Here is a 25510-nt window from a genome sequence, read left to right as displayed (position 1 = left end):
TCTTCCAAAAGTGATTTCCCCTTTCCACCTTAACCAATCAGTAGAGCTACCAGTCTTTTTCCCTAACCCAGACTCCGTAGCTGAAAGGGCCCTACATACCTTAGATGTTAAGAGCCTTGCTTTATTACATCGACAGGACAAAACCTTTTCGAAAGACAAAACAACTCTTTGTTGCTTTCGCGCCACCACATAAAGGCAATCCGATCTCCAAATCAGGTATCGCCCGGTGGATAGTTAAATGTATCCAAATTTGCTACCTAAAGGCTAAACGTACTCTTACAGTTCCCCCTAGGGCGCACTCCACGCGTAAAATAGGGGCTTCTATGGCCTTCTTAGGTAACATTCCCTTAGAAGATATTTGCAAGGCAGCCACGTGGTCTACCACGCATACCTTCACTAAAAACTACTGTGTTGATGTGCAAGCCAAACAACAGGCCTCAGTGGGCCAGGCTGTCCTAAAAACCTTATTTCAAACTGCTGCAACGGATACAGGTGACCACCGCTAAGGGGAGACACTGCTATATAGTCTATCCTCAGTGTGTGATCTGCAGCTCATATGCCTCGAACGGAATATGCTACTTACCAGTATGCATCTGTTCTTGGCATGTAGAGCTGCCGAGTCACACACGCCCACCCGCCTCCCCGGGACCTGTATCTGTTCCAGCATTTGTCTTACTTAGACATTACACATGGACATCCTTTCTTTCCATTCCTATACACTCCATCTTTTCCCATCATGGCGAAAAACAATCTGACGATGGAGTGGATGCCCATGCGCACTGTTGTCCAGGGGAGGAGTCACCTATCTTGTGACCAAAGGCTTCTTCCGAAGACAACAACAACCTGCAATCATCCGAGCCCAACACCAGATGGCGATCTTATCCTCAGTGTGTGACTCTGCAGCTCTACATGCCAAGAACAGATGCATACTGGTAAGTAGCATATTCCTTTATTTTAATTCATCCCCCACACACCTGTTCCAAAGCAGATGCCACTGGTCTCCTCTGTCTGTATCAACACAAGCATCGAACCAGGTGGTGGTATGATCCAAAGCCGTAGTTTGACTTGTCCTTGGATGTACTCTGATCTTACTCACTCAACACCTGAGCATGTGATGTACAGGATTCTTTTTTTTTTTTTTTGAAACCGTTTATTGCAATCTCAAGAATATACAAGTATGGGCCTACAACCTTCCGGCCGGCCGCAAGAATGACAGGAGCATATGACCTACATACTAAAACCCTGGGCGGTGCAGAGAAGCAAAATCAGGAGGTATCCGCGTCGTGGGCCACATCACTCTGACCCCACAATACGGTTTCATTTTATACACACAACACAAAAACCACACCCGCAAGGCAACCCGCAATCGAAAGTAACAGCACGTGCTCCCCGGATGGGGGACCCCAGCCAGCAACAGGAGTCTAAAGAGGGGAAAGGGAACAGATCGAGGACTGGGGGAACTCCGTGCTCGGGGCTATGGAAAGGAGTCAACTAAGGGGATGGGGCTGGTGAGGCCGCAGGCAGCAATGGTGGCGCGCAGATACCCCCGCGGTAGGCGTTCCAGGGGCCCCATACTTTCACCCATGCCCCAGGCTTACCCCTCGCCACATACACCACCTTTTCTCGGAACATGCACCAATCCATATGTTCTTTCCAGGCCGACACCGTCGGGGGCCTCTGGGATCCCCACAGTTGAGCAATGTCACGCTTAGCTATCATATATCCCAGAGTCACCCATCGCGTCTGCGGAACCGAGTAGTCAGTTGGTTCCCACACATTCAGCAGGCATCTCCTCGCTTCAGGCAGCAGCGCGACATGCGTAACCACTCGCAGAACCTCATGCACACCACGCCAGAATCGCTCCACCTTCGGGCATTCCCACAAAATATGCAAAAAAGTCGCCAAAGCACCACACCCACGCTTACACAACCCATCCTCAGCATAGCCCATACGCAGAAGCCTTGGCCCCGTCATGTAAACCCGATGGAGTATCTTAAGCTGGACGAAGCGAAGGCGAGCCGGTATGGCCACCTCCTTCGGAGAGGCCACCGCGGAAGTCCAGTCTTCGTCGTCCAACTCCAGCCCGTCGGCAATCCAAGCCTCGCGGAGGCCAGTCAGCAAGCCCGAGCGATCATTAATCAATTTTTTGTAAATGAGGGAGATCGTGCTGTCCGGAACGTGGCCATCCAGCACTCTATCCTCCAGGGGGGAAGACTCCGGGATGGAGGCGACGTCTGGGAAGACTGAGCCCAGCGCGTGACGGACCTGCAAGTACCGAAAGTATTCACTGCCCTGCAGCTGAAACTCCGTCTGCAGCGTCTCGAATGTTTTAAATCCCCCCCTCGTCCAGAGGTCCCCCACTTTACTGATGCCGATCGTGTCCCACTTCTCGAAGCCCTTCGAGGTCCACAGGGAGCCCAATCTCTCAGACGCGTACAACGGTGATGCCCGGGTCAAACGGTCCTTCCACCCCATAGCTGCGTTAGCCGCGTGCCATACTCGTACCATGACACGCGTAGGTCCCGTCAGGCGGGGTCCGGGCGCGCCAGAGTAGAGCGCTCGATTATAGTCGCCACCAGGCAGGAGCATCTTGTCCATTTCAAATGCCGGGTTTAAGGCGGGCCCGTAAAGGCCATGATTAATTGCAGCTAGCTGGGAGGCCCAGTAATACCGTTTAATATCCGGGAGGGCAATCCCCCCGTCGTACCATGGGAGCGTCAACTTCGTCAGGGCAATACGCGGCCTCCCGTCCCAGAACAGGCGGCGCTGTAGACTCTCCACCTCACGGAAGTAGCGCGCCGGGACTAAATCCATAGTATTCTGGAGAGCGTACAGGAAGCGTGGCAACGACATCATCTTAAACAATGCCGCCCGGCCGAGCGGCGAAAGCGGCAGGCACCGCCAGCGCGCGACGTCCTCCTTCAAGCGCTGGAGGGGGGGAAGCAAATTCCGCACGTAGCGGGCCTCCGGGTCCAGAGTAATATAAACCCCCAGGTACCGAAACCCCTGCGAGGCAATCTGGATCGGACAGCCCCGCGGGAGGACGGGAGCCTCCCCGGAAAGCACATACACACATGATTTAGCCCAGTTGATGACAAGACCTGAGTTGCGGCCGAATGAGCGCAAAACATCAACCAGGACAATCAGTGATTTACGCGGGGAGGCTAGGTACAAAAGGATATCGTCAGCGTATAGGGACACGCGGTCCTCATACTCGGGGGTCCAACGGAGACCACGGATGGAAGGGTGCCACCGCAGCCACTCCGCCAGGGGTTCCAAGGCCAGCGCGAACAGGAGCGGCGACAAGGGACAGCCCTGTCGCGTGCCCCGTCCCAGCTCGAATGGGACCGATACTCTTCCATTCACCACCACCTGCGCCAATGGGCCCGAATACAACAATTTGACCCAGCTGATGAACCCCGGGCCAAATCCAAACTTCGCCAGCATAGCCCAGATGTATGGCCACTCGAGCGTGTCAAACGCCATGGTGGCGTCTAAGGACGCCAATATGGCCGGCTCCCGCACAAACGGGACACGCGCGAGCACCCCGTGCAAGCGCCGCAGATTAAGGGCCGTGTTGCGATGGGGAATAAAGCCAGACTGGTCTTGGTGGACCAAATCGCCCACCACGCCGACCAGCCGGTTGGCTAGCACCTTGGCGAGGATTTTGGGCTCCGCATTCAAGAGCGAGATAGGCCGGTAGGATGTAACCCGGTCTCGAGGTCTCCCTTCCTTGTGGATCACCACGATTGTAGCCAGACGTTGGTCCGGCGGGAGGGAGCCCAGCGAGTGGGCTGCCAGGAACATCGCACGGAGGTGGGGTGCCAGTACATCCGGTCGCAGCTTATACAACTCGATAGGGATGCCGTTCGGGCCCACGGCCTTGCCGGATGCGACCGAGCGTATGGCGAGGGCAATTTCATCGGAGGTAGGAGCGGCATCTAACGATACCCTGTCCTCCACCGAAAGGGAAGGCAGCGCGATATCCCTAAGCAGGGCATGAGAATCCTCCTCCGAGCAGGGAGACACAGGGGAATACACCTCGCGGAAATAATCCGCGAAACAAGAGACAATGTCTTCTGGCTCGGTGACACGCACACCATCCATCCTCTCAATCAGCGGGACCACACGACTCGCTCTCTCCTTTTTATCCAACCATGCAAGCAGTTTACCAGCCTTATCACCCACATCATACAGTCGCCCCTGTTGCTCTCTATAGAGGCCCCTGGCCGCCTCCGTGACGAGGGCCCTATAGGCCGCCTGCTTAAGCTGTAGGACATGTAGTGCAGCATCCGTCACCCCACCCTCTAGATCACCCTCCAATTCAGCGATTTCGGCCTCCACCCGGGTCACCTCCTCCTGCTCGCGCCTTCGGGCATGGGAAATAAAGGAGAGGGCCTCCCCTCTAAGAATTGTTTTGAAAGCTTCCCACAGGGAGATAGCCGAAGGGACGGACCCCACATTCTCATCGAAATACCGCTGCAAGGATTTAATCAAATCAGCGCGAATAGTGGGGTCGCGCAGATACCAGGCATTGATCGGAGCTACCCTGCCCTCCCCCCTCGGGAAGACATCAACGTGCAACAGGAGCGGGGAGTGATCTGAAATACCCCGCGCCAAATGGCGCACCTCTCCTACCCTCCCAACATAGGCCGCGGGGACAAGGACATAATCAAGCCGTGAGAGGCTACCATGGGCACCCGAGTGGAAAGTGTACTGCAGCTGCGTGGGATGTTTTAAGCGCCAGCAGTCCACCAATCCCAGTGTATCTAAGAAGCCGGACAGCCACGCCTGCGCCCGGGGGAGGTCCCTAGGGGGGTGACGATCCACGGTCCCAGAAACCACCGCATTGAAGTCCCCCCCCAACCACCAGAAGCCCCCCCGGAAGGTCAAGGAGGAGGCGCCCTAAGTCTGCAAAAGTCGTAGACTGTAACCCCGGTGGGACATACACTGATACAAAGACAACTACTTTACCCTCCATTCTCCCCACTAAGACAGTGTAGCGTCCCCTCTCATCATGGCGCACCTCGTCTATTTCCAACGGGAGCGAGTTCTTCACCATGATGCCCACCCCCCGTGAGCCCGACGTGAAGCCCGAGTGGGCCACCAAGCGATAGCCACGTCGATTCATAGCACGAAAGGAATTACCAATAAGGTGTGTCTCCTGCAGAAAGATCACATCTGGCGAAAGTCGTTTCAAGTACTGCAGGACCACACCTCGCTTAATCCTATCCCCCAGTCCGTTAACGTTCCAGGACAATAAAGTCAGGTCCCTACCCCCCATCACATACAGAAGCCATCATTCGTCCCCCGGAGAGCACCTTGAAAACACCAATACAATAAAGGGTTTGCCTTGCGGTAAAAACGAACAACACCCCACCCCAACCCACCCATCCCAACAGAACTCCCCCCTCCCTGCACCCCTGCATGAGCCCAAACAGCCCCCCCAAAGTGCAGTGTGCCTGTCGCCCCATGAATGATTAAACTAACTAGTCCCCCAGAGGAGGAGGGAGAGCCCCCAAGAGACCCCGTACCACCTCCACAGGAGGGAGACTTAACGAACAGTCAAAAATGACGACAATGTTGTCCAGAGCGAGGCCCACTATTAATCCCTCAGTCCTGATCCGGCGAGCCCTCCCCTCCAACCGCGCCCCCCCCGGCCCCGATCCCCGGGCAAGGAGTCCAACCAGTCCCCGGCCTCCTCGGGACGATCAAAAAAGTGCGTGCGGCCATCCACCTCCACCCGCAACTTAGCTGGAAAAAGCATCGCATACTTGAGGTTCAAGTCCCGTAGACGACGTTTGACTCCGAGAAAGCTCAGTCTCTGCTTCTGGACCGCTGGGGTGAAATCAGGATAGAAGTTTACGTCCATATTATCAAGTCTGACCGGTCCTTGTTGCCTAGAAGTCTGAAGGATAGCGTCTCTGTCCCGAAAGTTGAAAATCCGGGCAATGAGAGGCCTCGGAGGGGCACCGGCCTTAGGTCTTCCTCCGGGAACCCTGTGGGCACGTTCCACCGCAAAGAATTTACTCAGCCCCCGGGGCTGGAGATGGGTGAGAATCAGGTCCTCCACAAACAGGTCCGCCGCCGCCTCCTCACGTCCCTCCGGCACCCCGACAATGCGGACATTGTTCCTCCGGGCCCGACCCTCGGAATCCTCCAGTCGACGATCCATCAGGGCGCTCGCCTGGCCAAGCCGGCGCACTTCCTTTTGGAGGGCCGCCACGTCCGCTGTAAGGCCCGAGGTGGTGTGGGCCAAGGAATCGACCCGGTCATTGGTCTTGGATAAATCAGCCCTCACCAGGCCAACATCCACGTGGACCGAGTCGATCTTTTGCGCCAGTGTGTCAAAGCGCTGGTCCACCGAGGCCTTCATCTCGGCGATAGCGCCCATGACATCTCGCAGGGTCAGATCCGCGGGCAGCGCAGGAGCATCAGTCGGGTCCTCAGGGGACCTACGCGGCACCTCGGGAGATCCCTTCTGGAGGGTGTAACGGTCCATGCTGTTGGACTGATGGGCTGCGCCACGGCGGGTCGATTTCACCTTTGCCCGGTCGCCATCTTGCTTTGTGGACATGGTTTCAGTCCCCAAATCGTGCCAATCACCTCGGAAAAGGCCGATAAACCAGTTCACGGGCTCCGGGGGGGGGGGGGGGGGGGACGACAATCACAAGTCCGCAGGACGGATCACAGCCGGCGGGCCAGCAGGGCAACCCAACGAGGCCACACCACCGCACACCGCCCCGCAACCCAACCTCGCCTATACAGCAAGGAGGGTGCAAAAGCGAAAGTGAAAGTGCGGGGTACGCGAGTCGCTCAGCCCTGCCCGCCGCTGTTGATCACTTTGTCTCCGGATCGCCCCGTAACTCCAATCCGGGGGGCCGGCGTGGAGAAGGCCGCAAACCTCAATCGGTGCTCCCGCCGGTGTCCGAGGTCCAATTTGGAAGCGGAAAACGGGTGACACCTCAGCTCGGGCTCACCAACACAGTCCCCTCATCTAGGACAGGATATTTTCAGGATTTATGTAGGAGGTCACGGAGGTCCTCGGGAGCCTCGCACCTACGCGGCCATCTTGGTTGCGTGCTAGGCTCCTTAATGTACAGGATTCTTAATATAAAACGATTACTCTTTTGAATGCTTCTATTGCACAAAATGCAGTGGCATAAAATCCCATATTTCACAGGTAACTGTGAAATGTGAAAAATGTTTCACAGTTACCTGTAAAATACCGATTTCATCATCATGACAAAAACCAAACAAATCATTCTGCAATGGATTACTTTTGTCAGAACTACTAGGACTATGTGGTATGGAGAACCAAATTATGTGGCAAGGGTATCTAAATGATATGGTAAAAATATAAACTATGTAGCACGTTCTCTTACAGTAGTTTAATTCATGTGAGTTAAAAGCAACCATTTTCATGAATCCTGCAAATTATCGATATTACATGGCAGATTTTGACAGATGCAGTAGATCCATAATTACGTGGTAATGAATCTCCTGGACCCCTCATCATTGTCCATTGTTTTATCAACAACATGAAAGGTAAACACAGCCTACCATTCTAATTCCAATCATTGGACATCGTTAGAGGTGTCAAGTTAACTACCCCCAAAATAATCATGTAATATAAATCGTACATAATGGGTAACTTGTAATATGGTTCCATTTACAAACCCCTCCCCCTTCAGCCTTGTGTTTTATGATGTCACAAGAACCCCACAATGGCAATATTAAACTGCAGACTTTGAATTAGAAGTATAGATTAAACTGCAAAGCCATGAAAATAGAAACAAATTGACATTTGCCCTTATTAAGTTGAAGGCCAGTTCTATTCAAATGCTGGTCGCAACATTCACACGTCTAATGTACTGGCTGACTGGACCCTTCTCTTCCACTAGCACCAACCAGTGCTCACTTGCCTCCACCACCACACACACACGTCACGATGGAGGCAAATCTGGGTAGGAACTCTAGAATGGGCCTACCTTTTCAGGATATGCTCCCTTGTTGTTCACTCCTCCCATCCCGTGGATGGGTTTTCACCGCCGTGTGTCCGGACGTCTGAGGGTGCAGCACGGTCTGGACTCAGGTTCCCGGAAGCTGTGCGTGAGATGTCTGTTTGCATCATGTGTTGTACATCACATGCTCTGCACTATTTTGCCATCTACTGCAGGGCTCTCTATTGTATTTTGTTTCCTTGAATAGTTAAAGTTTCGGGTTGGAGAATGACTCGTGCCCACCTGAAAGCTACAAGTTTTCTGTACACTGACTGCACCTTAAATAGTTTTTTCTACCATTGGATTCGGAGCTAAAGTCTGGTCTTCAGGCTTCGTGCTGTGTAACGACCGGAGAGTGAGACATGACCATACCGAAGATCAGCAAAATGTCTACAGGCATGGGAATCCATTTTGTCTACAGCCTCATCACAAGCCTCAATGGACTAATCCAACAATCTTCATGTGCATCTTCCAGGTCATATGAGAGTGACTCCTTGGAGGCTGGATGGTGGAGAATCCACCTTTCCGGTATTGTTGTTGATGTCCTATGAATGTGGTACAATCTGGGCAGCATTGGATGTGTAATCTGTGCCTTCCTCAAACAAAAAGCTGTAGACAGTCTACATTGCTTTAAACCCGAAGAGGCGAAAAAAAAGAGGAGACTAACGGTGATAGTGTTGTCAACGAGGACGTGTATAGCCCTGTGGGGGATTAGCGATCCTAGATGAACAAGCACAATTTATGGATGATCAGAGATCTGTGCAAGACTTTGTAACAGCCCTAAAACTCAGAGGTACTAGGACTCAATCTCAGTCTGCAAACATGTTGCCTGCAAACAAGAGCAACTTCAAACACATGCCAAAGGTACTGAGCAGATCGACTCCATGACACACCAGTGACCTGAGGTGTGTGAATGCCTGCTTCGAAACATGAGATTTGGCCTTGATAACCTACTCCAAAGCTAAGAGAAGAGTAGTCTACAAATTAAGCAACCAAAGGTATGCCCTTATGTGGAGTGCTTTTGGAGACGGACAACTTTGGGCACTGAAAGGAGCCTTAGTGCGGAAACAAGTTCCCAAAACAGAAACAAACATCACATGGGTGAAATACAGAGGGTCTGTGACAGCATCATTCAACTCGGCAGATAGTTCATAATCTAGCCAGGTATATACTTGTGTCAAATTTGACCCAGGCCTGCCGTAGAAAGAACTCATAAGAATGTCTGTTGGCCCAAAGATTTAGCAAAATCAACTAGTCCATCACAGAGTCTACCATCTTCAGGCAAGATGGTATTTAAGCAACAGATCAGTTTTGAGGAAGCTTGTTCCTCCAAATTATGTAGATACCACATTTCATAATGTACATGTCATCGGGAACCAAACCTGCAGGATCCGCAAGTCTTCATACCACAAAACGCATTTCCATACTCCTCATCTATTCCACATACAGATGTCGGCGACGAGCCTGACAACCAGCGGCACCCTGATGAAGACCTTGTCTCGAGGAAACTGTATATACTGGAGCCCCAAGAATCAAATGTGCTAGGAAAAAGTACATCATGGAGTCAGACGGCGAGGAACCACTGCACCAGTGTGTCCCCGTCTGGCCATCGCCTCCAGGTGAACCATCGGCCTAACATTCTGCAAGTTCGCGGACTCTGAACATGGAGTCACAGTGGCTGTAACCAAGAAGAGGATAGTTTCCTTTCAGTGTTATTTGATCATAGTTTTTAAAACTGTTAGTGCGTTCTACAAATCTGTATAACATAACTGGGAAGGTATCCCGGCTTTGAGCAGGGGTGAGTCTAGACCGACCTAGGACCTAGTGGGACTACTTAAAAAGCCAGGTCTTCAGCTTCTTGCAGAATTCAAGAGCTGAGGCTCCTCTGTGTGGCAGCAGGTTGTTCCGTGCTTTAGGAGCGATGTAGGAGAAGGCTCGACCACCAGACCTTGTTTTCCATATGAATGGGATTTGTGCACGTAGGAGTCAAGATGAACGGAGGTGTCTGGAAGGTTTGTGAACGCCGGAGTTATTGTTGAGGTATTTTGGACCAGTGTTGTATAGCGCCTTGAAAGTGAATTGTGCTCATTTGTGTATGGGGACCCAGTGGAGCTCCTTCAGGTGTGGTGTGATAGGAGTGTGGGTGGAGAGCTTGCAATGGGCTCGTTTGTGCATGGGGATCCAGTGGAGCTCCTTCAGGGGTGGTGTGATGTGAGATCAGCGTAGGAGCTCGAGAGTGATTATTGCCGCTGAGTTCTGAATGGTCTACAGAGTTCTGGTACGTTTTTGTTGTTGTTGTTGTTGTTCCCGGCATAGAGGGTGTTCCAATAGTCCAACTTGTTTGTGGCCAGGGCGTGCGTGATGGATTTTTGGGTGCTAATCGGGCGCCATTTTGAAATCCTCATCCGCATCTTAAGGGTATGGGAGCATGAGGCAGTGATGGTATTGATTGACTTTACGGTCATTTTGAGTTTGCATTCAATGATGGCACAGCTACGGCATGCCTTTTCCCAAATTCCCAGTCACTTCTCTGTTGGTATGACTGCTTCCAGTGGGTGGAAATGGAAGGCCTCTTCCAGCATCTACCTGAACAGTATCAAGTGAGGTGCACAGATTGTAGAAGAGGTTAAAATAATTTTGATTGCCACAATACACTGTGTAATACATGCCTCCCAATCATCACCAGCGTTCTTGATGGTCAGAATTAGTGGCTCCTGATTTCTGGTTTTCAGTTGGCGGTACAATACCTGTTCGAATTGCCTTTATCCGGGCCTAATGTCACTGGGATTCTAGAAAAATATAAAAAAGGACACAGGCACAGCTAAGTCCGTGGGGACCACATCCTCAAAAACCTGTTCAGCAGAGTCAAGAAATACGACGTCCTACTGTTACCTTTCGGTAAACATTTCATGGCAGTAGCCATTTCAGCAGCAGGGGCATGAACAAGAGTCTCTGTAAAACCAGTCCTGCCAAGGAAGAGTTTTGAAGGCTCTCCTTCCCCCTGACCACATAACACCAGTCGGGAGAAGGAGGAGGGATTTCCTTAAGCATGGAACCAGCTTACTGCAGACAAGTTGGTGTTGTCCACAGTGGAGAACTGCTCCTCCTTGTATTTTCATTCCTGCCTCCAAATATTCCTCCGCCAAATCCTAAAATCAACGAAGACCATCTCGCTTCTTATGGAGAGAATTCAAACCTTGGCGCAATAGTCCCTTCCCATATGTCCGAGATCAGAGGGTTGCTCTGCATTTCTGGAGACTGTGAAGGATGACGCATGCGTTCTGAACACTTCTCTTCTATAATCCATTTCATGTCAACTTTATAGGAAGTGATTCCACTCCTACAACAAGGCGATTGCCTTGCTGTCGTTGACCTCAAGGATGCCTACTTTCGCCCATGCTGTTTAGTTGCAGACAATCCCTGCGATTTACAGTAGATGCAAAGCATTATCTGTTGACAGAATGAAGTTTGCAATGATAGTTTGCAAAATGTTTTGCCATATTGGCGGTTCAACTCTACCTCCAGGGGGTTCATGATGACCATTATCTGGACGATTGATGGGTAAAGGGGGAAACAGCACAGCAATGTCTTACACAGAAGGCTGTCTCCCTGCTTCATCAGTTATGTTTATCAAGAACATCAAAGAATTCTGACTGCCTGCCCAACAGATCAGTTATCTAAAAGCAGCACTCTGCGTGCTGTAGCTCGAGCAAACTGGACACAAAGAGAGGACACAGGCATTGCGAAGACTGATTCCCCTTTCTTAACATGTCACAATCTCTGCCAGTGAGATTGGTGATGAAGCTGCTGGGCATGATGGCATCTTACAAGGAGTTCGACCCTAATGCCTGACTGCAGATGCGCCCCTTCCAAGAGTGTTTGGGTACGCGATAGGCGAAGTGTCTGGGGATTGGACATACTTGGTGTATTGTCACCTTGGAACAAGCAGGAGTTGTTTATGTTGAATACACACAATGTAATGATAGGGTGGAATTTTGAGAAAGCCCAGTCTCACACCACACTCACAACACATGCTTCCCTTCAAGGGGGAGCGGTGGGTCCACTTGTCCTATTTGACAGTGCAAGGCAACTGTTCCACAGTGGACCACCTCCTTCATATGCTAGAGTGAAAAATAATATTCCTAGCCTTGAAACCTTTCAGGCCCACTTACACAGCAAGAATGTTTAAATGAATACACACATAAAACATGACAGTCATATACTACATACAGAAGCAGAGAATAGCCCTCTCTCTCTCCTCCTTTTCAAAACTTCACAAAAAATGTGGCAGCAGGCCAAGAAATGGCACATCCCCCTAATAGTGTAACATGTTCCAGGGACAGACTAAAAGTATGCAGACCTTCTCAGCAGACGTGATTGCACTCCCACAAGTGGAGCCTGCAACAGCTTGTCTGCACTTTGCCTCAGCCCTTAAAGATTGCGCTGCGGAGCAGCTGATGAGGACACATGCATGTGCTTGTCCACCTCTCCCGCTAATCCTGGCTGTTCCCAAAATGTGACAAGCACTCATGACCATGATTTTAGTCGAGTCTGCATTAGCTAAACAGGTTGGTTCTCTCAGTTGCTAAAAACGCCCTTACATCCTCATTGCACATTCATGCTTTGGCCAAATATTCATAACAATGAACAGCAGATTTACAGTTCCCGTCTGCAGTCCCTGAAGCTTGTGATTTAGATCATGAAGTCTTAGAATTTTAAAACCTTTGCGTTCGAGGCATGTGAGCTGTAGATCACTTGCTTTGGAAACTCCTGCCATCTAGTGTTGGGTCCGGATGTTTGCAAGTTGCTTTTCTTTGTAGAAGTCTTTCCAGTCACGAGGTAAGGTGACTCCTCTTTTCGGTGATAGTGCGCATGGGCATTGACTCCATTGTTGGATTATTTTTTTCCGCCATCGGGTTCGGGTGTGTATTGCTGTGCTCCATTTTGGAATCGTTCCTCGGGTTTCCCTCGGTGCGCAATCCACAGTACCCTCGATGGTATTGTTTTCAAACGAGTTTCCTTTTCATCACGGTTCGTCTCTACCATCAAGAAATCTCCATTTCGATTGGGATTTTGCGGGTGGCCTTCCGGCCTATCCGCGCCGGTCCGGCACCTTGTCGATGGAACGGACTCCGTTCAAATAAATTCTGCCCCCTGTGTCATGCGAAGTATCTGTGTATGGACTTACATCAGGTATGTAACTTGTGCTTGTCCGTAGAGCACAAAGAACAGGACCGCGACGTGTGTCGATCCTTCAGATTGAAGAAAACTCTCCGTGATCGTCTTGCTCGACGTCGAGAGATGAAGTGGTTAGACGACACACCGGATCACTTCGGTGAAGACTCAAAACAAGAGGAGGTCTTAGCGGTAGAAAAACAGGCTTCAGCAGCATCGGAGTCCAAAGTAGACTTGCAGATTGTCCTTGAAGACGACAATGTGCCGCAGGGATAGGAGGACATGAGTACAGAAGACCCCTATCCTCCCCCTCCCTGTCCCTAAAAAATCTAAGGCTTTGGCACCACCTCTTCCTTCAGGCCAAGGTAGGCACCGAGAGGAGGTTTCTAACGTTCCAGCTTCCGGCTAGGCACCAAAACACTTTGAGAAGCCTTCCGGCTCGGGACCGAGATTGCCAAAACTCACTTCCGAGCCGAAACCTTGAGCTCTAAGCTCAAAATGGGCTTGGAGCCGAAACCCGCGACACCGAAACCAAATTTACATTCCTCGGAACCAAAATTTTCAGCGCAGAAAGGACATTTCAGCTCGGCATCCAAAGCTTCAGTGCTGAAAATTAAACTACTGCCAGTACCACAACCGGATCAAAGTATGGACTTTGTACCACCTAAATCTGATCCAAAACAGAAAAAACTCTATATTAATCCAGATACTGGGCATATTCACACTAAACTGCCATCCATACACAAGCTTCCGGATGATGACAGCTCTTATAAAATTCCATTGAAGAAGAAAGATGTGGGTACTAGTTCTTTCCACTCACTACCATCTCCTCCCTCTCTACCACAATTCGATCCTTACACATTACACCTAATCAGTCTCCTCACCCTGATGCGGGTGATACTGAAGATGACAGTCATCAGTAGATCCTTGGACAGATTATACCATTGATCCGCCACAGGATATAGACCCAGATCTTTACCCTGCCAGGCCATCTCCACCTAATGACAATTTGTCGTATCTGGAGCGCATTGCTAGAGCTGCACAGTACTATGGGCTGGAGTTCCATAAAGAGTCCTTAAAGGAGGATTTTCTCTTTGTAACTCTAGCAATGCATAAGTAATGTCAGACACTGCCTATGCTTAAGGGTATGTTCAGACACACAGATGACATCTTTAAAGATCCTTTACGTGCTAGGACCCTCACTCCTAGAGTAGATGAGAAATACAAACCTTCCCCAACAGACCCTATTTTAATGAAGGGTCAGTTACCACTTGACTGTAGTAGTATCCAATGCTCGAAAGCGAGCTAATTCTCAAGCGTCTGGGGATGCTCCTCCCCCAGTTAAAGAGTCAAAACTGATAAATGCTTCTGGCAAACATGCAGCTGCGCAAGCAGCTAATCATTGGCACATTGCTAACACCCGAGTTCTCCTAGCAAGATATGAGTGGGCTCACTGGGACGAAATAGAGATACTACTACTACAGTTTCTCCAAGATGAGCATAAGGCCAAAGCACAAGATTTAGTTCAAGAAGGTAAACTCATTTTCAGCTCTTCCATTAGATGCGGCGGATACCGCAGCTAGAGGGGTCCATACTAGCATCCTACTCTGGAGACATGCCTGGTTACGTATTTCAGGGTTTAAATCTGCAGTCCAGCAATCCATTCTCAATATACCCTTCCACAAGAAACATCTTTATGGCCCTGAAGTTTATCAAGCGCTCGAAAAAATGAAAAAAAGACAGAAGTAGCAAAATCCATCGGAGCACTTCCGTCTCCCTGTATCGGGGGTTCCTTTCGGCGCTCCTTTTACAGGAGAGGGTCCAAATCCACAGGGACAGACCAAAGTAAATCCCCATTCACCTTTTACAAGAGGACTTTTCAGAGGAGGCGACAGGGGAAATAGTCCCAGGGGCAGAGGTAAAAACACAACACCCTGCAATTCCTCTTCCCCAAATAACCAGTGACTTCCCCACACTTCCCTCCAACTATTCCATACCTGTCAGAGGAAGACTTCAAGACTTTCTCCCCATTTGGGAATCCATAACAACCGACAAATGGATGATTGGAATTATCCAACATGGTTCTTGCCTGGAGCTCATCAACAACCTCGATGTCACAAATTGTCAACAGACCACCAGTACTTGCTTCAACAGGAAGTGCAATCTCTATTACTCAAAGGGGCTATAGAACCAGTTCCACTTCAGTACCAAGTGTCAGCGGTTTATTCCCTTTACTTTCTAATTCCCCAAAAGGACGGCTCATTAAGACCTATTCTAGATCTGAGTTAAACAAATACATACTGTCAGAGCACTTTCACATGGTGACTCTTCAACAGGTTATTACTCTTTTACAGCAAGGCGACTTTGTCTACTCTGGATCTAAAAGACGCCTATTTTCACATTCCAGTTCATTCAACTCCTCGCGAATACCTCAGATTTGTGATAGCAGGCAAACATTACCAGTTCAAGGTACTTCCATCTGGCGTCACCGCAGCCCCCAGAGTGTTCACCAAATGTCTCGCAGTAGTAGCCACTTATCATAGGAGACAGTGTATCTGTCTTCCCTTACCTAGATGGCTGGCTTATCAAAGCGGATACTTGCTAGAACTGTATACTACACTCAGGAAACAGTACACCTACTTCATCTGTTGGGTTTCACAATCAATGCACAGAAATCTCAACTGTGCCCTGCACAAGTGCAATCTTATCTAGGGGCTTCCCTCAACACTCAAATCTCTATCGCCTCCCAATGTAGCGCGGATTTGCAATATTCAGGCCACAATTCTACAATTTCAACCCAATCAAACATTACCAGACAAGGTTTTTATGCAAGTGCTGGGAATGATGGCATCCTGCTTTGCAACCATACCTCACGCAAGGCTTCACATGCGTCCTCTGCAGGAATGTCTCGCGCGTCAGTGGAATCAGTCACAGGGTCAATGAACCGATCTAGTGTTGGTAGACTAACGCGCTCGTCGCTTTCTGCAGTGGTGGAACCTTCAAAACTTATCAAAAGGGCGGCCCTTCATAGACACGATTCCATAGACTGTACTTACAACAGATGCATCTTTAACCGGTTGGGGTGCTCATCTCCAACATCACATAGTACAAGGGCTGTGGTTGGACAATGACAAATGTCTCCACACCAACTACCTGGAACTTCCAACGGTGTTTCTAGCACTCCAAGCTTTCCACACTCGCCTTCTAGGCAAAACTGTCTTAGTCCGCATAGACAACATGACCGAGATATATTATCTGCAGAAACAGGGAGGGACACACTCTCAACTACTGTCGCAACTGGCACAAAGCATTTGGAATTGGGAAATTCATCACAAAATGTATCTCCTAGCAGAACACCTTCCAGGGGTAGACAATCAAATTGCTGACCTGCTCAGCAGACACAGACCGCAATTTTACGAGTGAGAACTTCATCCCCAAGTTCTTCCCTACTTTCAACAATGGAGATTTCCACACATGGATCTGTTTGCCACATTACACAATGCAAAATGCCCAAACTTCGCATCCAGGTTTCCACACCATCTATCCAAAGGCAATGCTCTATGGATGAATTGGTCAAGGATATTTGCCTATGCTTTTCCACCTCACCCACTAATTCTATTACTGGTTCTGAAGCTCAAAGAAACATCCCTCACATTGATCTTAGTATCCCCCACATGGGCTAGTGAAACTTGGTACACCACCCTATTAGAACTGGCAGTGGTTCCACATCAAAAAGCTACATCTCACACCCTCTCTCCTCGCTCCGAGCCATGGAGGAATCAGACATTCAAATCCCAAAGAACTCAACCTAGCAATTTGGCTCCTGAGGTCATAGTTTGGTTATTTACAACTACTACCAGACTGTATGAATATTCCCAAAGAGGCTAGAAAGCTTACTTCTAGAGCATGTTATGCCGCAATATTTTATCTATTGTAACAACATCATCAATCCACTTGATGCATCTGTATAAAAACATAATTTGTTACATGTTGCATTTACAGCATTCTGGATTGGCTTACACATCCATTTAGTTACACCTACCAGCAGTAGCCGCATACTTGCAAAATAGACAACACTTATCTCTATTCAGAGTACCAGTGATCAAAGCCTTCATGGATGGATTAAAAAGGATTAACTATACAAAAGCCTTTCTTTCAACTTCACAAAGATAGGGTGGTCCTTAAAACCAATCCTAAACTTCTTCCTAAAGTAGTTTCTGCCTTTCATATCAATCAGTCAGTTGAATTACCTGTGTTCTTTCCTCAACTTTCTTCTGTAGCAGAGTGAGCTCTACACACACTTGATGTTAGACGAGCTATAGTACATTATGTAGAAAGCACCAAATAATTTTGAAAAACAAAGCAACTATTTGTTGCTTTTTCTCCTCCGCGCAGGCAATCCCATATCTAACTCGGATATTGCAAGACGTGTTGTAAAATGGATCCAAACATGTTATGCTAAAGCAAAGAGAACTGATAATACCCCCTAGAGCACATTCCACCTGCAAAATAGGGGCTACTGTGGCTTTCTTGGGGAATATTCCATTAGCCGACATCTGTAAGGCAGCAACATGGTCTATATCGCACACATTCACCAAACACTATTGTGTAGATGTCTTTGCGAGACATCAAGCAAATGTAGGCCAAGCAGTACTTAAAACACGGTTTCAAACTACTACGACCACTACAGGTTAGCCACCGCTTTGGGAGTATACTGCTGTATAGTCCATGTAAAGCATGTGATCTACAGCTCACATGACTCGAACGGAAAATGTTACTTACCAAGTAAGCATCTGTTCTCAACCAGCACTGGGTGGTCGGCCAGTGCACAGCATGGTATGTAGAACACGACAATCTGCAAACAGTTTTGACAAGTAAGTAACATTTTCTTACAGTACACAAAGCAGAGCGCTCCTTCCCAGAAGGCATTTCTGGCTTGTTTAAGTATACATAAAAGCGGTTTTATCAGAGTAAACGTGTCCCAGCAGCCCCCAAGTAGTGTACAGATAAATACAGACTGATCACCATTTATTGTCCTGTCTCTTTTAAAAAAAAATATATAAATAAATGCCGAAAAGAGGTTTTTCGGTTGGAAGATTCTCACTATATTCAATCCTGAGTGCTAGGTGACTAGCTGTGCAGAATGACAGGCAGGAGAGATTTAAATATTTTAACAGAATTCCCAATGTAGGGGTTCTACAATGCAGATGTTTTCAAATGACTTCATTGCACTTTAAATGGCTAAACCCCACTGAATTTTCAAACTTTAAGCATTTGTCAGTTAAATAAAAATGGAAGTGAACCCATTGCAGCTTCATAGTTTACAGTGAACACAAAATAAATATGGATAAATACAGATGGAAATGTCAAAAAATAAATACCTTAAAACCGAGAGGCCTAAACGTACAGAACTCACGGTGAGTGGGGTGAGTTGAAAGGAGCCACTTGTAACACAAATTTGGCATGTGTTTTTGTACAGTGAGTGTAATGATTTCAGGAGCCCCTGTCACCTTATCTTGTTTCTTGGTTGATCCATGTATTCTGAACAGTGTTCGAGTTCTCCCTGTTTAACTCTTCCCTTTCTCCCACAGGGTGACGACGTCTGGTGCCATGGAGGGCGTCAAGAAAGTGAAGAAGGTGGTGAACGGCTCTGCGGAGCCACGTGTCAGCTGGGAGAGCAGTGCATGATGGGAAGGCCGGACGGCAGCGGCGCACGCGCACAAACTTTTAATTTATTAATACCTCTCTATAGGCTGGCCCTAAGGCCACGGCGTCTGCGCCCCTCCGTGAGGGTGCCCTGGCCTCTTGGTGCGGCCTGGAACTTTTCTGGATTTTAGAGACCTTTTTTAATTTTGGCCTTCCTGGGCGCACACATCCACAGCCCCTTTTCCCTAATATGTGGGCAAAGGCACCTCATCTGTTTTGGGGCTCGGTGTTTGAGTTGGGTGTAAGGTGCCTTGGGCCATTCCTTCTGCTGTGTGATATGTTATTCAAGTGCTGGGTTGACGTGGGCTCATTTGTAGTATTCGCACTGTATCTGCTGTAGACACAGAGCGCATGAGTGCAGGGCCACCCTCAGCACTTCACGCTTCCTGGCTCGGGACCGAGGCCAGCAGCCTGTCCTCGCCTTCCTTGAGTGCTCCTTTCACGCTGAAGCACCCTCTTCAGCCTGCTTCCGGGATGTAAACACAGACTCGTCCTGGAGAGATGACGAAGGAGCCTTGAGAGGGTGGCATACCTGTGCCAAGGCTGGTGTGTGAGAGCCCCTAGCACGTGCTAAGGCTGTGGTGGAGGGTGAACGAGCAGCAGGCTGGAGGAGCCCCTGGTGCTGGTATGTTGGAGATCTGTGGTAGATTCTGGGCTGTAGCATGCACAAGGCAGGTGGGGAATACCTCCATGGGGCAAGTGCTTCTAAAGTATAGTGGGTGTGGGGCAGATGCCTGCATAGGGGCAAATGACATGTAGTTTGTACAAAACATATAGTGAGATAGTGTGTAGTAGGAGGTCAAGTCCTCAAGACGGTACTGAAATACAGTGTACGTTGGGATATACCACTGGTGTATCCTGTGGGGGATATGTTGTGCTTGAGGCAGATGCTGAGGGGTTTTGGAAGAAGGTAGTGTTGATGAGGCGTAATTGAAGCAGGCTCCTCATGGCGTAAATTATGTAAATTTGATGCTAGAGTAGTCTGCATAAGTAAGATACATATCTTTTGTTTACAAGATAAATATTGATGTATGGTGCATATGGCAGGAACAGGTAGTATGTTGTAGCCAGGTGCAGTGGCACTGGGGAGAAGGTATGTGCTGAAGTAGTGTGTGCGTATGCATGTGGGAGATGCTGTGGTACCCCGAATGCATCAAGTGCTGCAGAGGTGGAGCCCACGAGGCAGAGGCTGGTCAGGGGTGGAGCCCACGAGGCAGAGGCTGGTCAGGGGTGGAGCCCACGAGGCAGAGGCTGGTCAGGGGTGGAGCCCACGAGGCAGAGGCTGGTCAGGGGTGCAGCCCACGAGGCAGAGGCTGGTCAGGGGTGCAGCCCACGAGGCAGAGGCTGGTCAGGGGTGGAGCGCACGAGGCAGAGGCTGGTCAGGGGTGGAGCGCACGAGGCAGAGGCTGGTCAGGGGTGGAGCGCACGAGGCAGAGGCTGGTCAGGGGTGAAGCGCACGAGGCTGGTCAGGGGTGAAGCGCACGAGGCTGGTCAGGGGTGAAGCGCACGAGGCAGAGGCTGGTCAGGGGTGAAGCGCACGAGGCAGAGGCTGGTCAGGGGTGAAGCGCACGAGGCAGAGGCTGGTCAGGGGTGAAGCGCACGAGGCAGAGGCTGGTCAGGGGTGAAGCGCACGAGGCAGAGGCTGGTCAGGGGTGAAGCGCACGAGGCAGAGGCTGGTCAGGGGTGAAGCGCACGAGGCAGAGGCTGGTCAGGGGTGGAGCGCACGAGGCAGAGGCTGGTCAGGGGTGGAGCGCACGAGGCAGAGGCTGGTCAGGGGTGGAGCGCACGAGGCAGAGACTGCAATACGGCACTTGTATATCATGCATGACTGGTATTAAATTAGTCTGGTGTACAAATCAGTTCTGCACGCGTAGACATGCATGACTGGTATTGCATCAGTCTGGTGCACAAGGTCGTTCAGCACATGTTCACCATGCATGAGTGGAATTACATCGGTCTGGTGCATGAGGCTGTTCTGCACATGTGCACCATGCATGACTGGTATTGCATCGAGCTGGTGCATGAGGCCGTTCTGCACATGTGGCCCATGCATGACTGGTATTGCATGAGTCTGGTGCACGAGGCAGTTCTGTACGCGTAGACCATGGATGAGTGGTATTGCATGAGTCTGGTGCATGAGGCAGTTCTATACGCGTAGACCATGCATGACTGGTATTGCAGGAGTCTGGTGCATGAGGCAGTTCTGCACGGGTAGACCATGCATGACTGTTATTGCATGCGTCTGGTGCATGAGGCTGTTGTGCACATGTAGACCACGCATGACTGGTATTGCAGTAGTCTGGTGCACAAGGCAGTTCTGCACGCGTAGACCATGCATGACTGGTATTGCAGGAGTCTGGTGCATGAGGCAGTTCTGCACGCGTAGACCATGCATGACTGGTATTGCATGAGTCTGGTGCACGAGGCCTTTGTGCACATGTAGACCATGCATGACTGGTATTGCATGAGTCCGCGTGCAGAACTGCCTCGTGCACCAAAGACCATGCATGACTGGTATTGCATGAGTCTGGTGCATGAGGCAGTTCTGCATGCGTAGACCATGCGTGACTGGTATTGCATGAGTGTGGTGCATGAAGCTGTTCTGCACATGTAGACCATGCATGACTGTTTTTGCATCGGTCTGGTGGGCGAGGCTGGTACTACATGTGTAGACCATGCATGTGTGGTATTTCATCGATATGGTGCACGAGGTTGGTACTGCACATGTAGACCATGCATGACAGGTATTGCATTGGACTGGTGCACAAGGCCGATACTACATCCGTATAGTATGCATGACCGGTATTGCATCGGTCTGGTGCACAAGGCCGGCAGGGCACCCAGATGGGTATTGCAGGGGCAAGGCACACAATCCCGGTAGTGCAAGGTTAGAGTGTGCAAGAGCTAGTACTGCAGGGATAGGACCGTCATCTTGCATGTGACTATTCGTATATGTTTGAGCTGATTCCCTGTCTTCCGATTTACATTGCTTTGGCAGTTAGTCGTTTTGTGTTCACACCGCCCCGTTCTGGTGGGCTGGCAATACTGCTGTCCTGTGGTTGTATCCCTATGGCCTGTCTTTAGTGTAGGTGCCAGGCCTGCCCCTTATTCAGGTGGGCTGAATAGGACCTTTTAGATGCTCCGCAAGGTGCATTTCAGCAACCTGTCTACAGGAAAGTGTGTGAACCTCTCCAAGTGCCTGACTGTGTTTATCGTTGTCTATCTGTCTCTGTATGTTGGACTTAGTTTGCTTCTGTGAGTTTGGCAATCCTTTATTTTGAGAAACGTTTTGAGAAACGTTAGATTTGTGCTGCGTCTTTTGCAGACACCAACCCTTTATTGGGATAGAAACACTCCTCTCGTTTACTTGCACATAGCGGTTTGTATAAAGCTGTACAGAATGGATACATTTACAGGATCACGTATCAATACTCTGCACTCGATTCCTGACCTTGTGGGAAGAAAGACCTCTTAAGACGAGCAGAGACCTCTTGTGTAGTGCTTTGTGGTAGAGGCGAGGTACGTATGGTCTCTGCATGTATGTGGGTGATATGTAACCATACTGACATGAGTAAGTCCGTTTTGGGCAGAAGGACTGGCCATAGGCACCCTTTTCCTTACCTCTGACATGACCCCTTGTTACCAGACCAGTGGCATGTTGAGTTCTGTGGCCATCCGTGCCCTCAGAGTCCGCAGCAAGCCCCGTCTGACCCTTGGTTTATGGTCTTCTAGTCCACAGCAAGCCCCGTCTGACGCCTGGGTTCCTTCAAAGGATCCAGAACTTCCATCCACCAGTGGCGCCTGGACTAGACACTGATCCAGGCCTTAAAGTGAAGAACTCTCAGATGGCAAAGCCTGCAATGAAGAGTCCGAGGCTGGGTGGGGCATTAATACAGTATCATGGACCGAGAGCCGTACAGAAGACGACTCCTTGATGCAAGCCTCTCCCTCACAGCATGTAATCTTGAATGGTGAAGTAATAACACGACCCTCTTTTCTTACCAGGACGTCCGCTCACCCCAGTAGAATCATGGTGACATCGCAGCATGACTGTGCACTTGTCCGTAGTCACTCCCAAAGCCAAGGAGTATGGTCGTGCCAAGGAGCAGGATCTTCTGTTGTATGATGTTTGTATATCTGTAAATAGTTCTCATTTTCATCCAAGATTGATATCTATATGGCTCCCAGCAGTTTTGTATTTATAAGCTAAAAGGACGTTCAGCAGAATGTGTTCATAAGAAGACAAGGAGAATGATCAATATAAGGAAAATTGAATAAAATATTTTCTTGCTGTGGTACATATCTAAATGAAGGGTGTGGTAATAAAGGTTATATAAATGGACTAGGTCTCTGTCTCTGGAGTGGATTGATCTCGTCTGTCTAGGTCACTCTCGAATGAGGACGCCAGGTCATCGAAGCACAGGCAGGGGTGATGCTCCGACGCCAGGGGAGAAGAGTGGATTGAGCTCCAGAGGTCGGCAGGGGTGTACCTGTTTCCTACCTTCTGGCTGGAAAGCTTTATATTTAGCAGTTTGCTGCATTTGTCCTCTATAGCTGCTGAAATAGCACAGGCACTTGTCTGAACAGGGGTCACAGTAAAGCAGTGGATCTGATGTTTGGGTGACTTCTAAGATTAGGGGGCTCTCAAACACACAGAACATATGAAATGCCCAAGAAATTCTTGGGACAAAAGAGAATATGTTGGGATAGGATATGTCGAATATGGATTGACAAATCCCACAGGTATTGCCAATTGCTCTGCTATTTTTTTTAATTTTTTTTAGTCATGCTGTACAGTATCGCGGCTGCATGCCTTTAAAAAAAAATAAAAAATGCAGTGACGTGACCACCACGTCACTTTGTATCTGCGTGCATTACTCATGAATGCACTTGCTTACAAAAGCACACTTCTTTTTGTTTTAATTAACCGATCTGAGAGGGATCAGTTATTTTTAAAAAGTTGCGATAAAGTGCTTTTAAAATGTAGAGTGAACATGCTTTTAAAAAAAAAAGAATGGGTGAGCAGGTTGCGGAAATGACTTGGGGATGGGAGTGAGGCCTAAGCAACACAGTGGGAGGGGGAAGCAGCAACTTGAGGGGAGAACACGCGCAAAAGAGAAAAGTGCTTTGACACCTCGTCAGGAGTAGTAAGCTCTATATAAATTCAATTACAATACAATGTAGGTTGCCAGGGGCCCATTATTTTGCCCAGAAGCACATAGGAGGGAAAGCAGCCCTATTGCTAGTGGGGGGGGAGAGAAGCACATGAGCGAGAGAGTGGGGGTAAAAAAGTACACAAGGTAAACAGTTGGAAAACATGCGATGTCAAGAAGTGTTTAAACAAAAAAGTTTCCTAGAAGCGAGCAGAGGACGCACAGAAGCCAATCAAAGTAATGGTGAAAAAGCTATTCTTCGTCGGAAGGACAAACAAGGACAGGCTGAAACAAGGGAAGCCATCAAATAGAAAGCAAGCTAGTATGAGTGACAGAAAAGTCAACCAATGGCAAGCAACGGAAGGACTGCGAGCCCCTGTATCTTCTTGCGAAGCCTACTATGTCTTTAATAACCAGACAGCTTATGCTGGCTGCTAGGCTGGACCTGGAAATGGTGGTGTGGGGCAGCTGGGATAGACCGCTATTGATTATTATCCATATAACTAGAACAGATAAATATTAAAATGAGAACTAATGCCTTTGTTTTTTTTTTCTCTCTCAACTGATTAGAATTCCTGATATTCAACAGCATGCTTAATGCAGTTTTCTTCTAGATAAAACTGTTCTTGCGGCGGAGCATGCACTGGCTCCTGTGAAACAGAAGTTCTCTTCCAGGGGATACTTGTCAATAATCATAAGCACTGAATAGTCCTGCCCACGTGCGGCGACCCTGGAGCATTAATAAACAAGCATTGGCATAGCCAATAGGTCTCGCCTTGGGGACCTTATAAGTGTTTAGCCATGCAACGGTTGATGTTGCACCAAGGATATTGTGCTGCATAACTAAATACTTATAAGGTCCCTAAAGCGAGACCTATTGGCTATGCCAATGCTTGTTTACATAGTAACTGTTGAGTATCAGCTACGTCCTACTCCCAAATTGACAGCTGGCATGTCAACCGACCAGAGTGAGAGAGAGAGAGATTTAGAGAGAGAGAGCGAGAGATTTAGAGAGAGAGATATTTAGAGAGCGATTGAGAGAGAGAGTGGAAAGGAGAACTCTGGATGAGACGAGATCAGGGACAGGCTGTGAGAATGAGAACGGTGGGGGGCAGTAGTGGTCGAGGGAAGGAGGAGGGTGGGGGAAGGGGATGTTAGGGGGGGGTAGAGGCTGCGCATTCTAGTATTTGTCAAAGGCAGCCACAGCCCTGTCATCCCAGGGCAGGTCGAAGGAGTGCTAGGGATTCTGTTCAGGCAGGAAGCGCACAGAAAACGTTCAGTTCTGACTGAAGGTTGGGTAAAAATTCGTTCTTAGGTGGAAAGGTAATCAGTTTTCAATGGGAGGTGGGTGCGTGGGTCTGGCTCGTACCCAGCCGAGGTATAGCGAGGACAAACTAATCGACATAGCAACGGCATCGTGCAGTATTCAGTCAGTCCTGAGAGAGTGCTGGGTCTTCAGTTTATGGAACAAGA

General features: G+C 49.2%; 1 protein-coding gene across 3 annotated transcripts in view; it reads left to right on the top strand.

The window, feature by feature from the left end:
- Positions 1–23231, top strand: part of GPR107 (G protein-coupled receptor 107) — a 254849-nt gene extending 231618 nt beyond the window's left edge. The window contains exons 18-19 of one of the 3 annotated variants that reach the window (XR_014965462.1): positions 18770–21238; positions 21365–23231. Coding sequence is in view for 2 of the 3 variants with exons in the window: in XM_085613975.1 (XP_085470101.1) it covers positions 18770–18866 (97 nt within the window). In the remaining variant the exon portion in view is untranslated. Of the gene's footprint in view, positions 1–18769 lie in introns of all 3 variants that reach the window. The other 2 variants (XM_085613975.1, XM_085613973.1) reach the window with 2 other exon arrangements.
- The last annotated feature ends 2279 nt before the right edge of the window (positions 23232–25510 follow it).

The sequence above is a fragment of the Triturus cristatus genome, chromosome 1_2 (genome assembly GCF_964204655.1).
Source record: "Triturus cristatus chromosome 1_2, aTriCri1.1, whole genome shotgun sequence".
NCBI classification, from domain to species: domain Eukaryota; kingdom Metazoa; phylum Chordata; class Amphibia; order Caudata; family Salamandridae; genus Triturus; species Triturus cristatus.
Note: the sequence above shows the minus strand (reverse complement) of the source record. Positions and strands in the feature narration are given on the sequence as shown.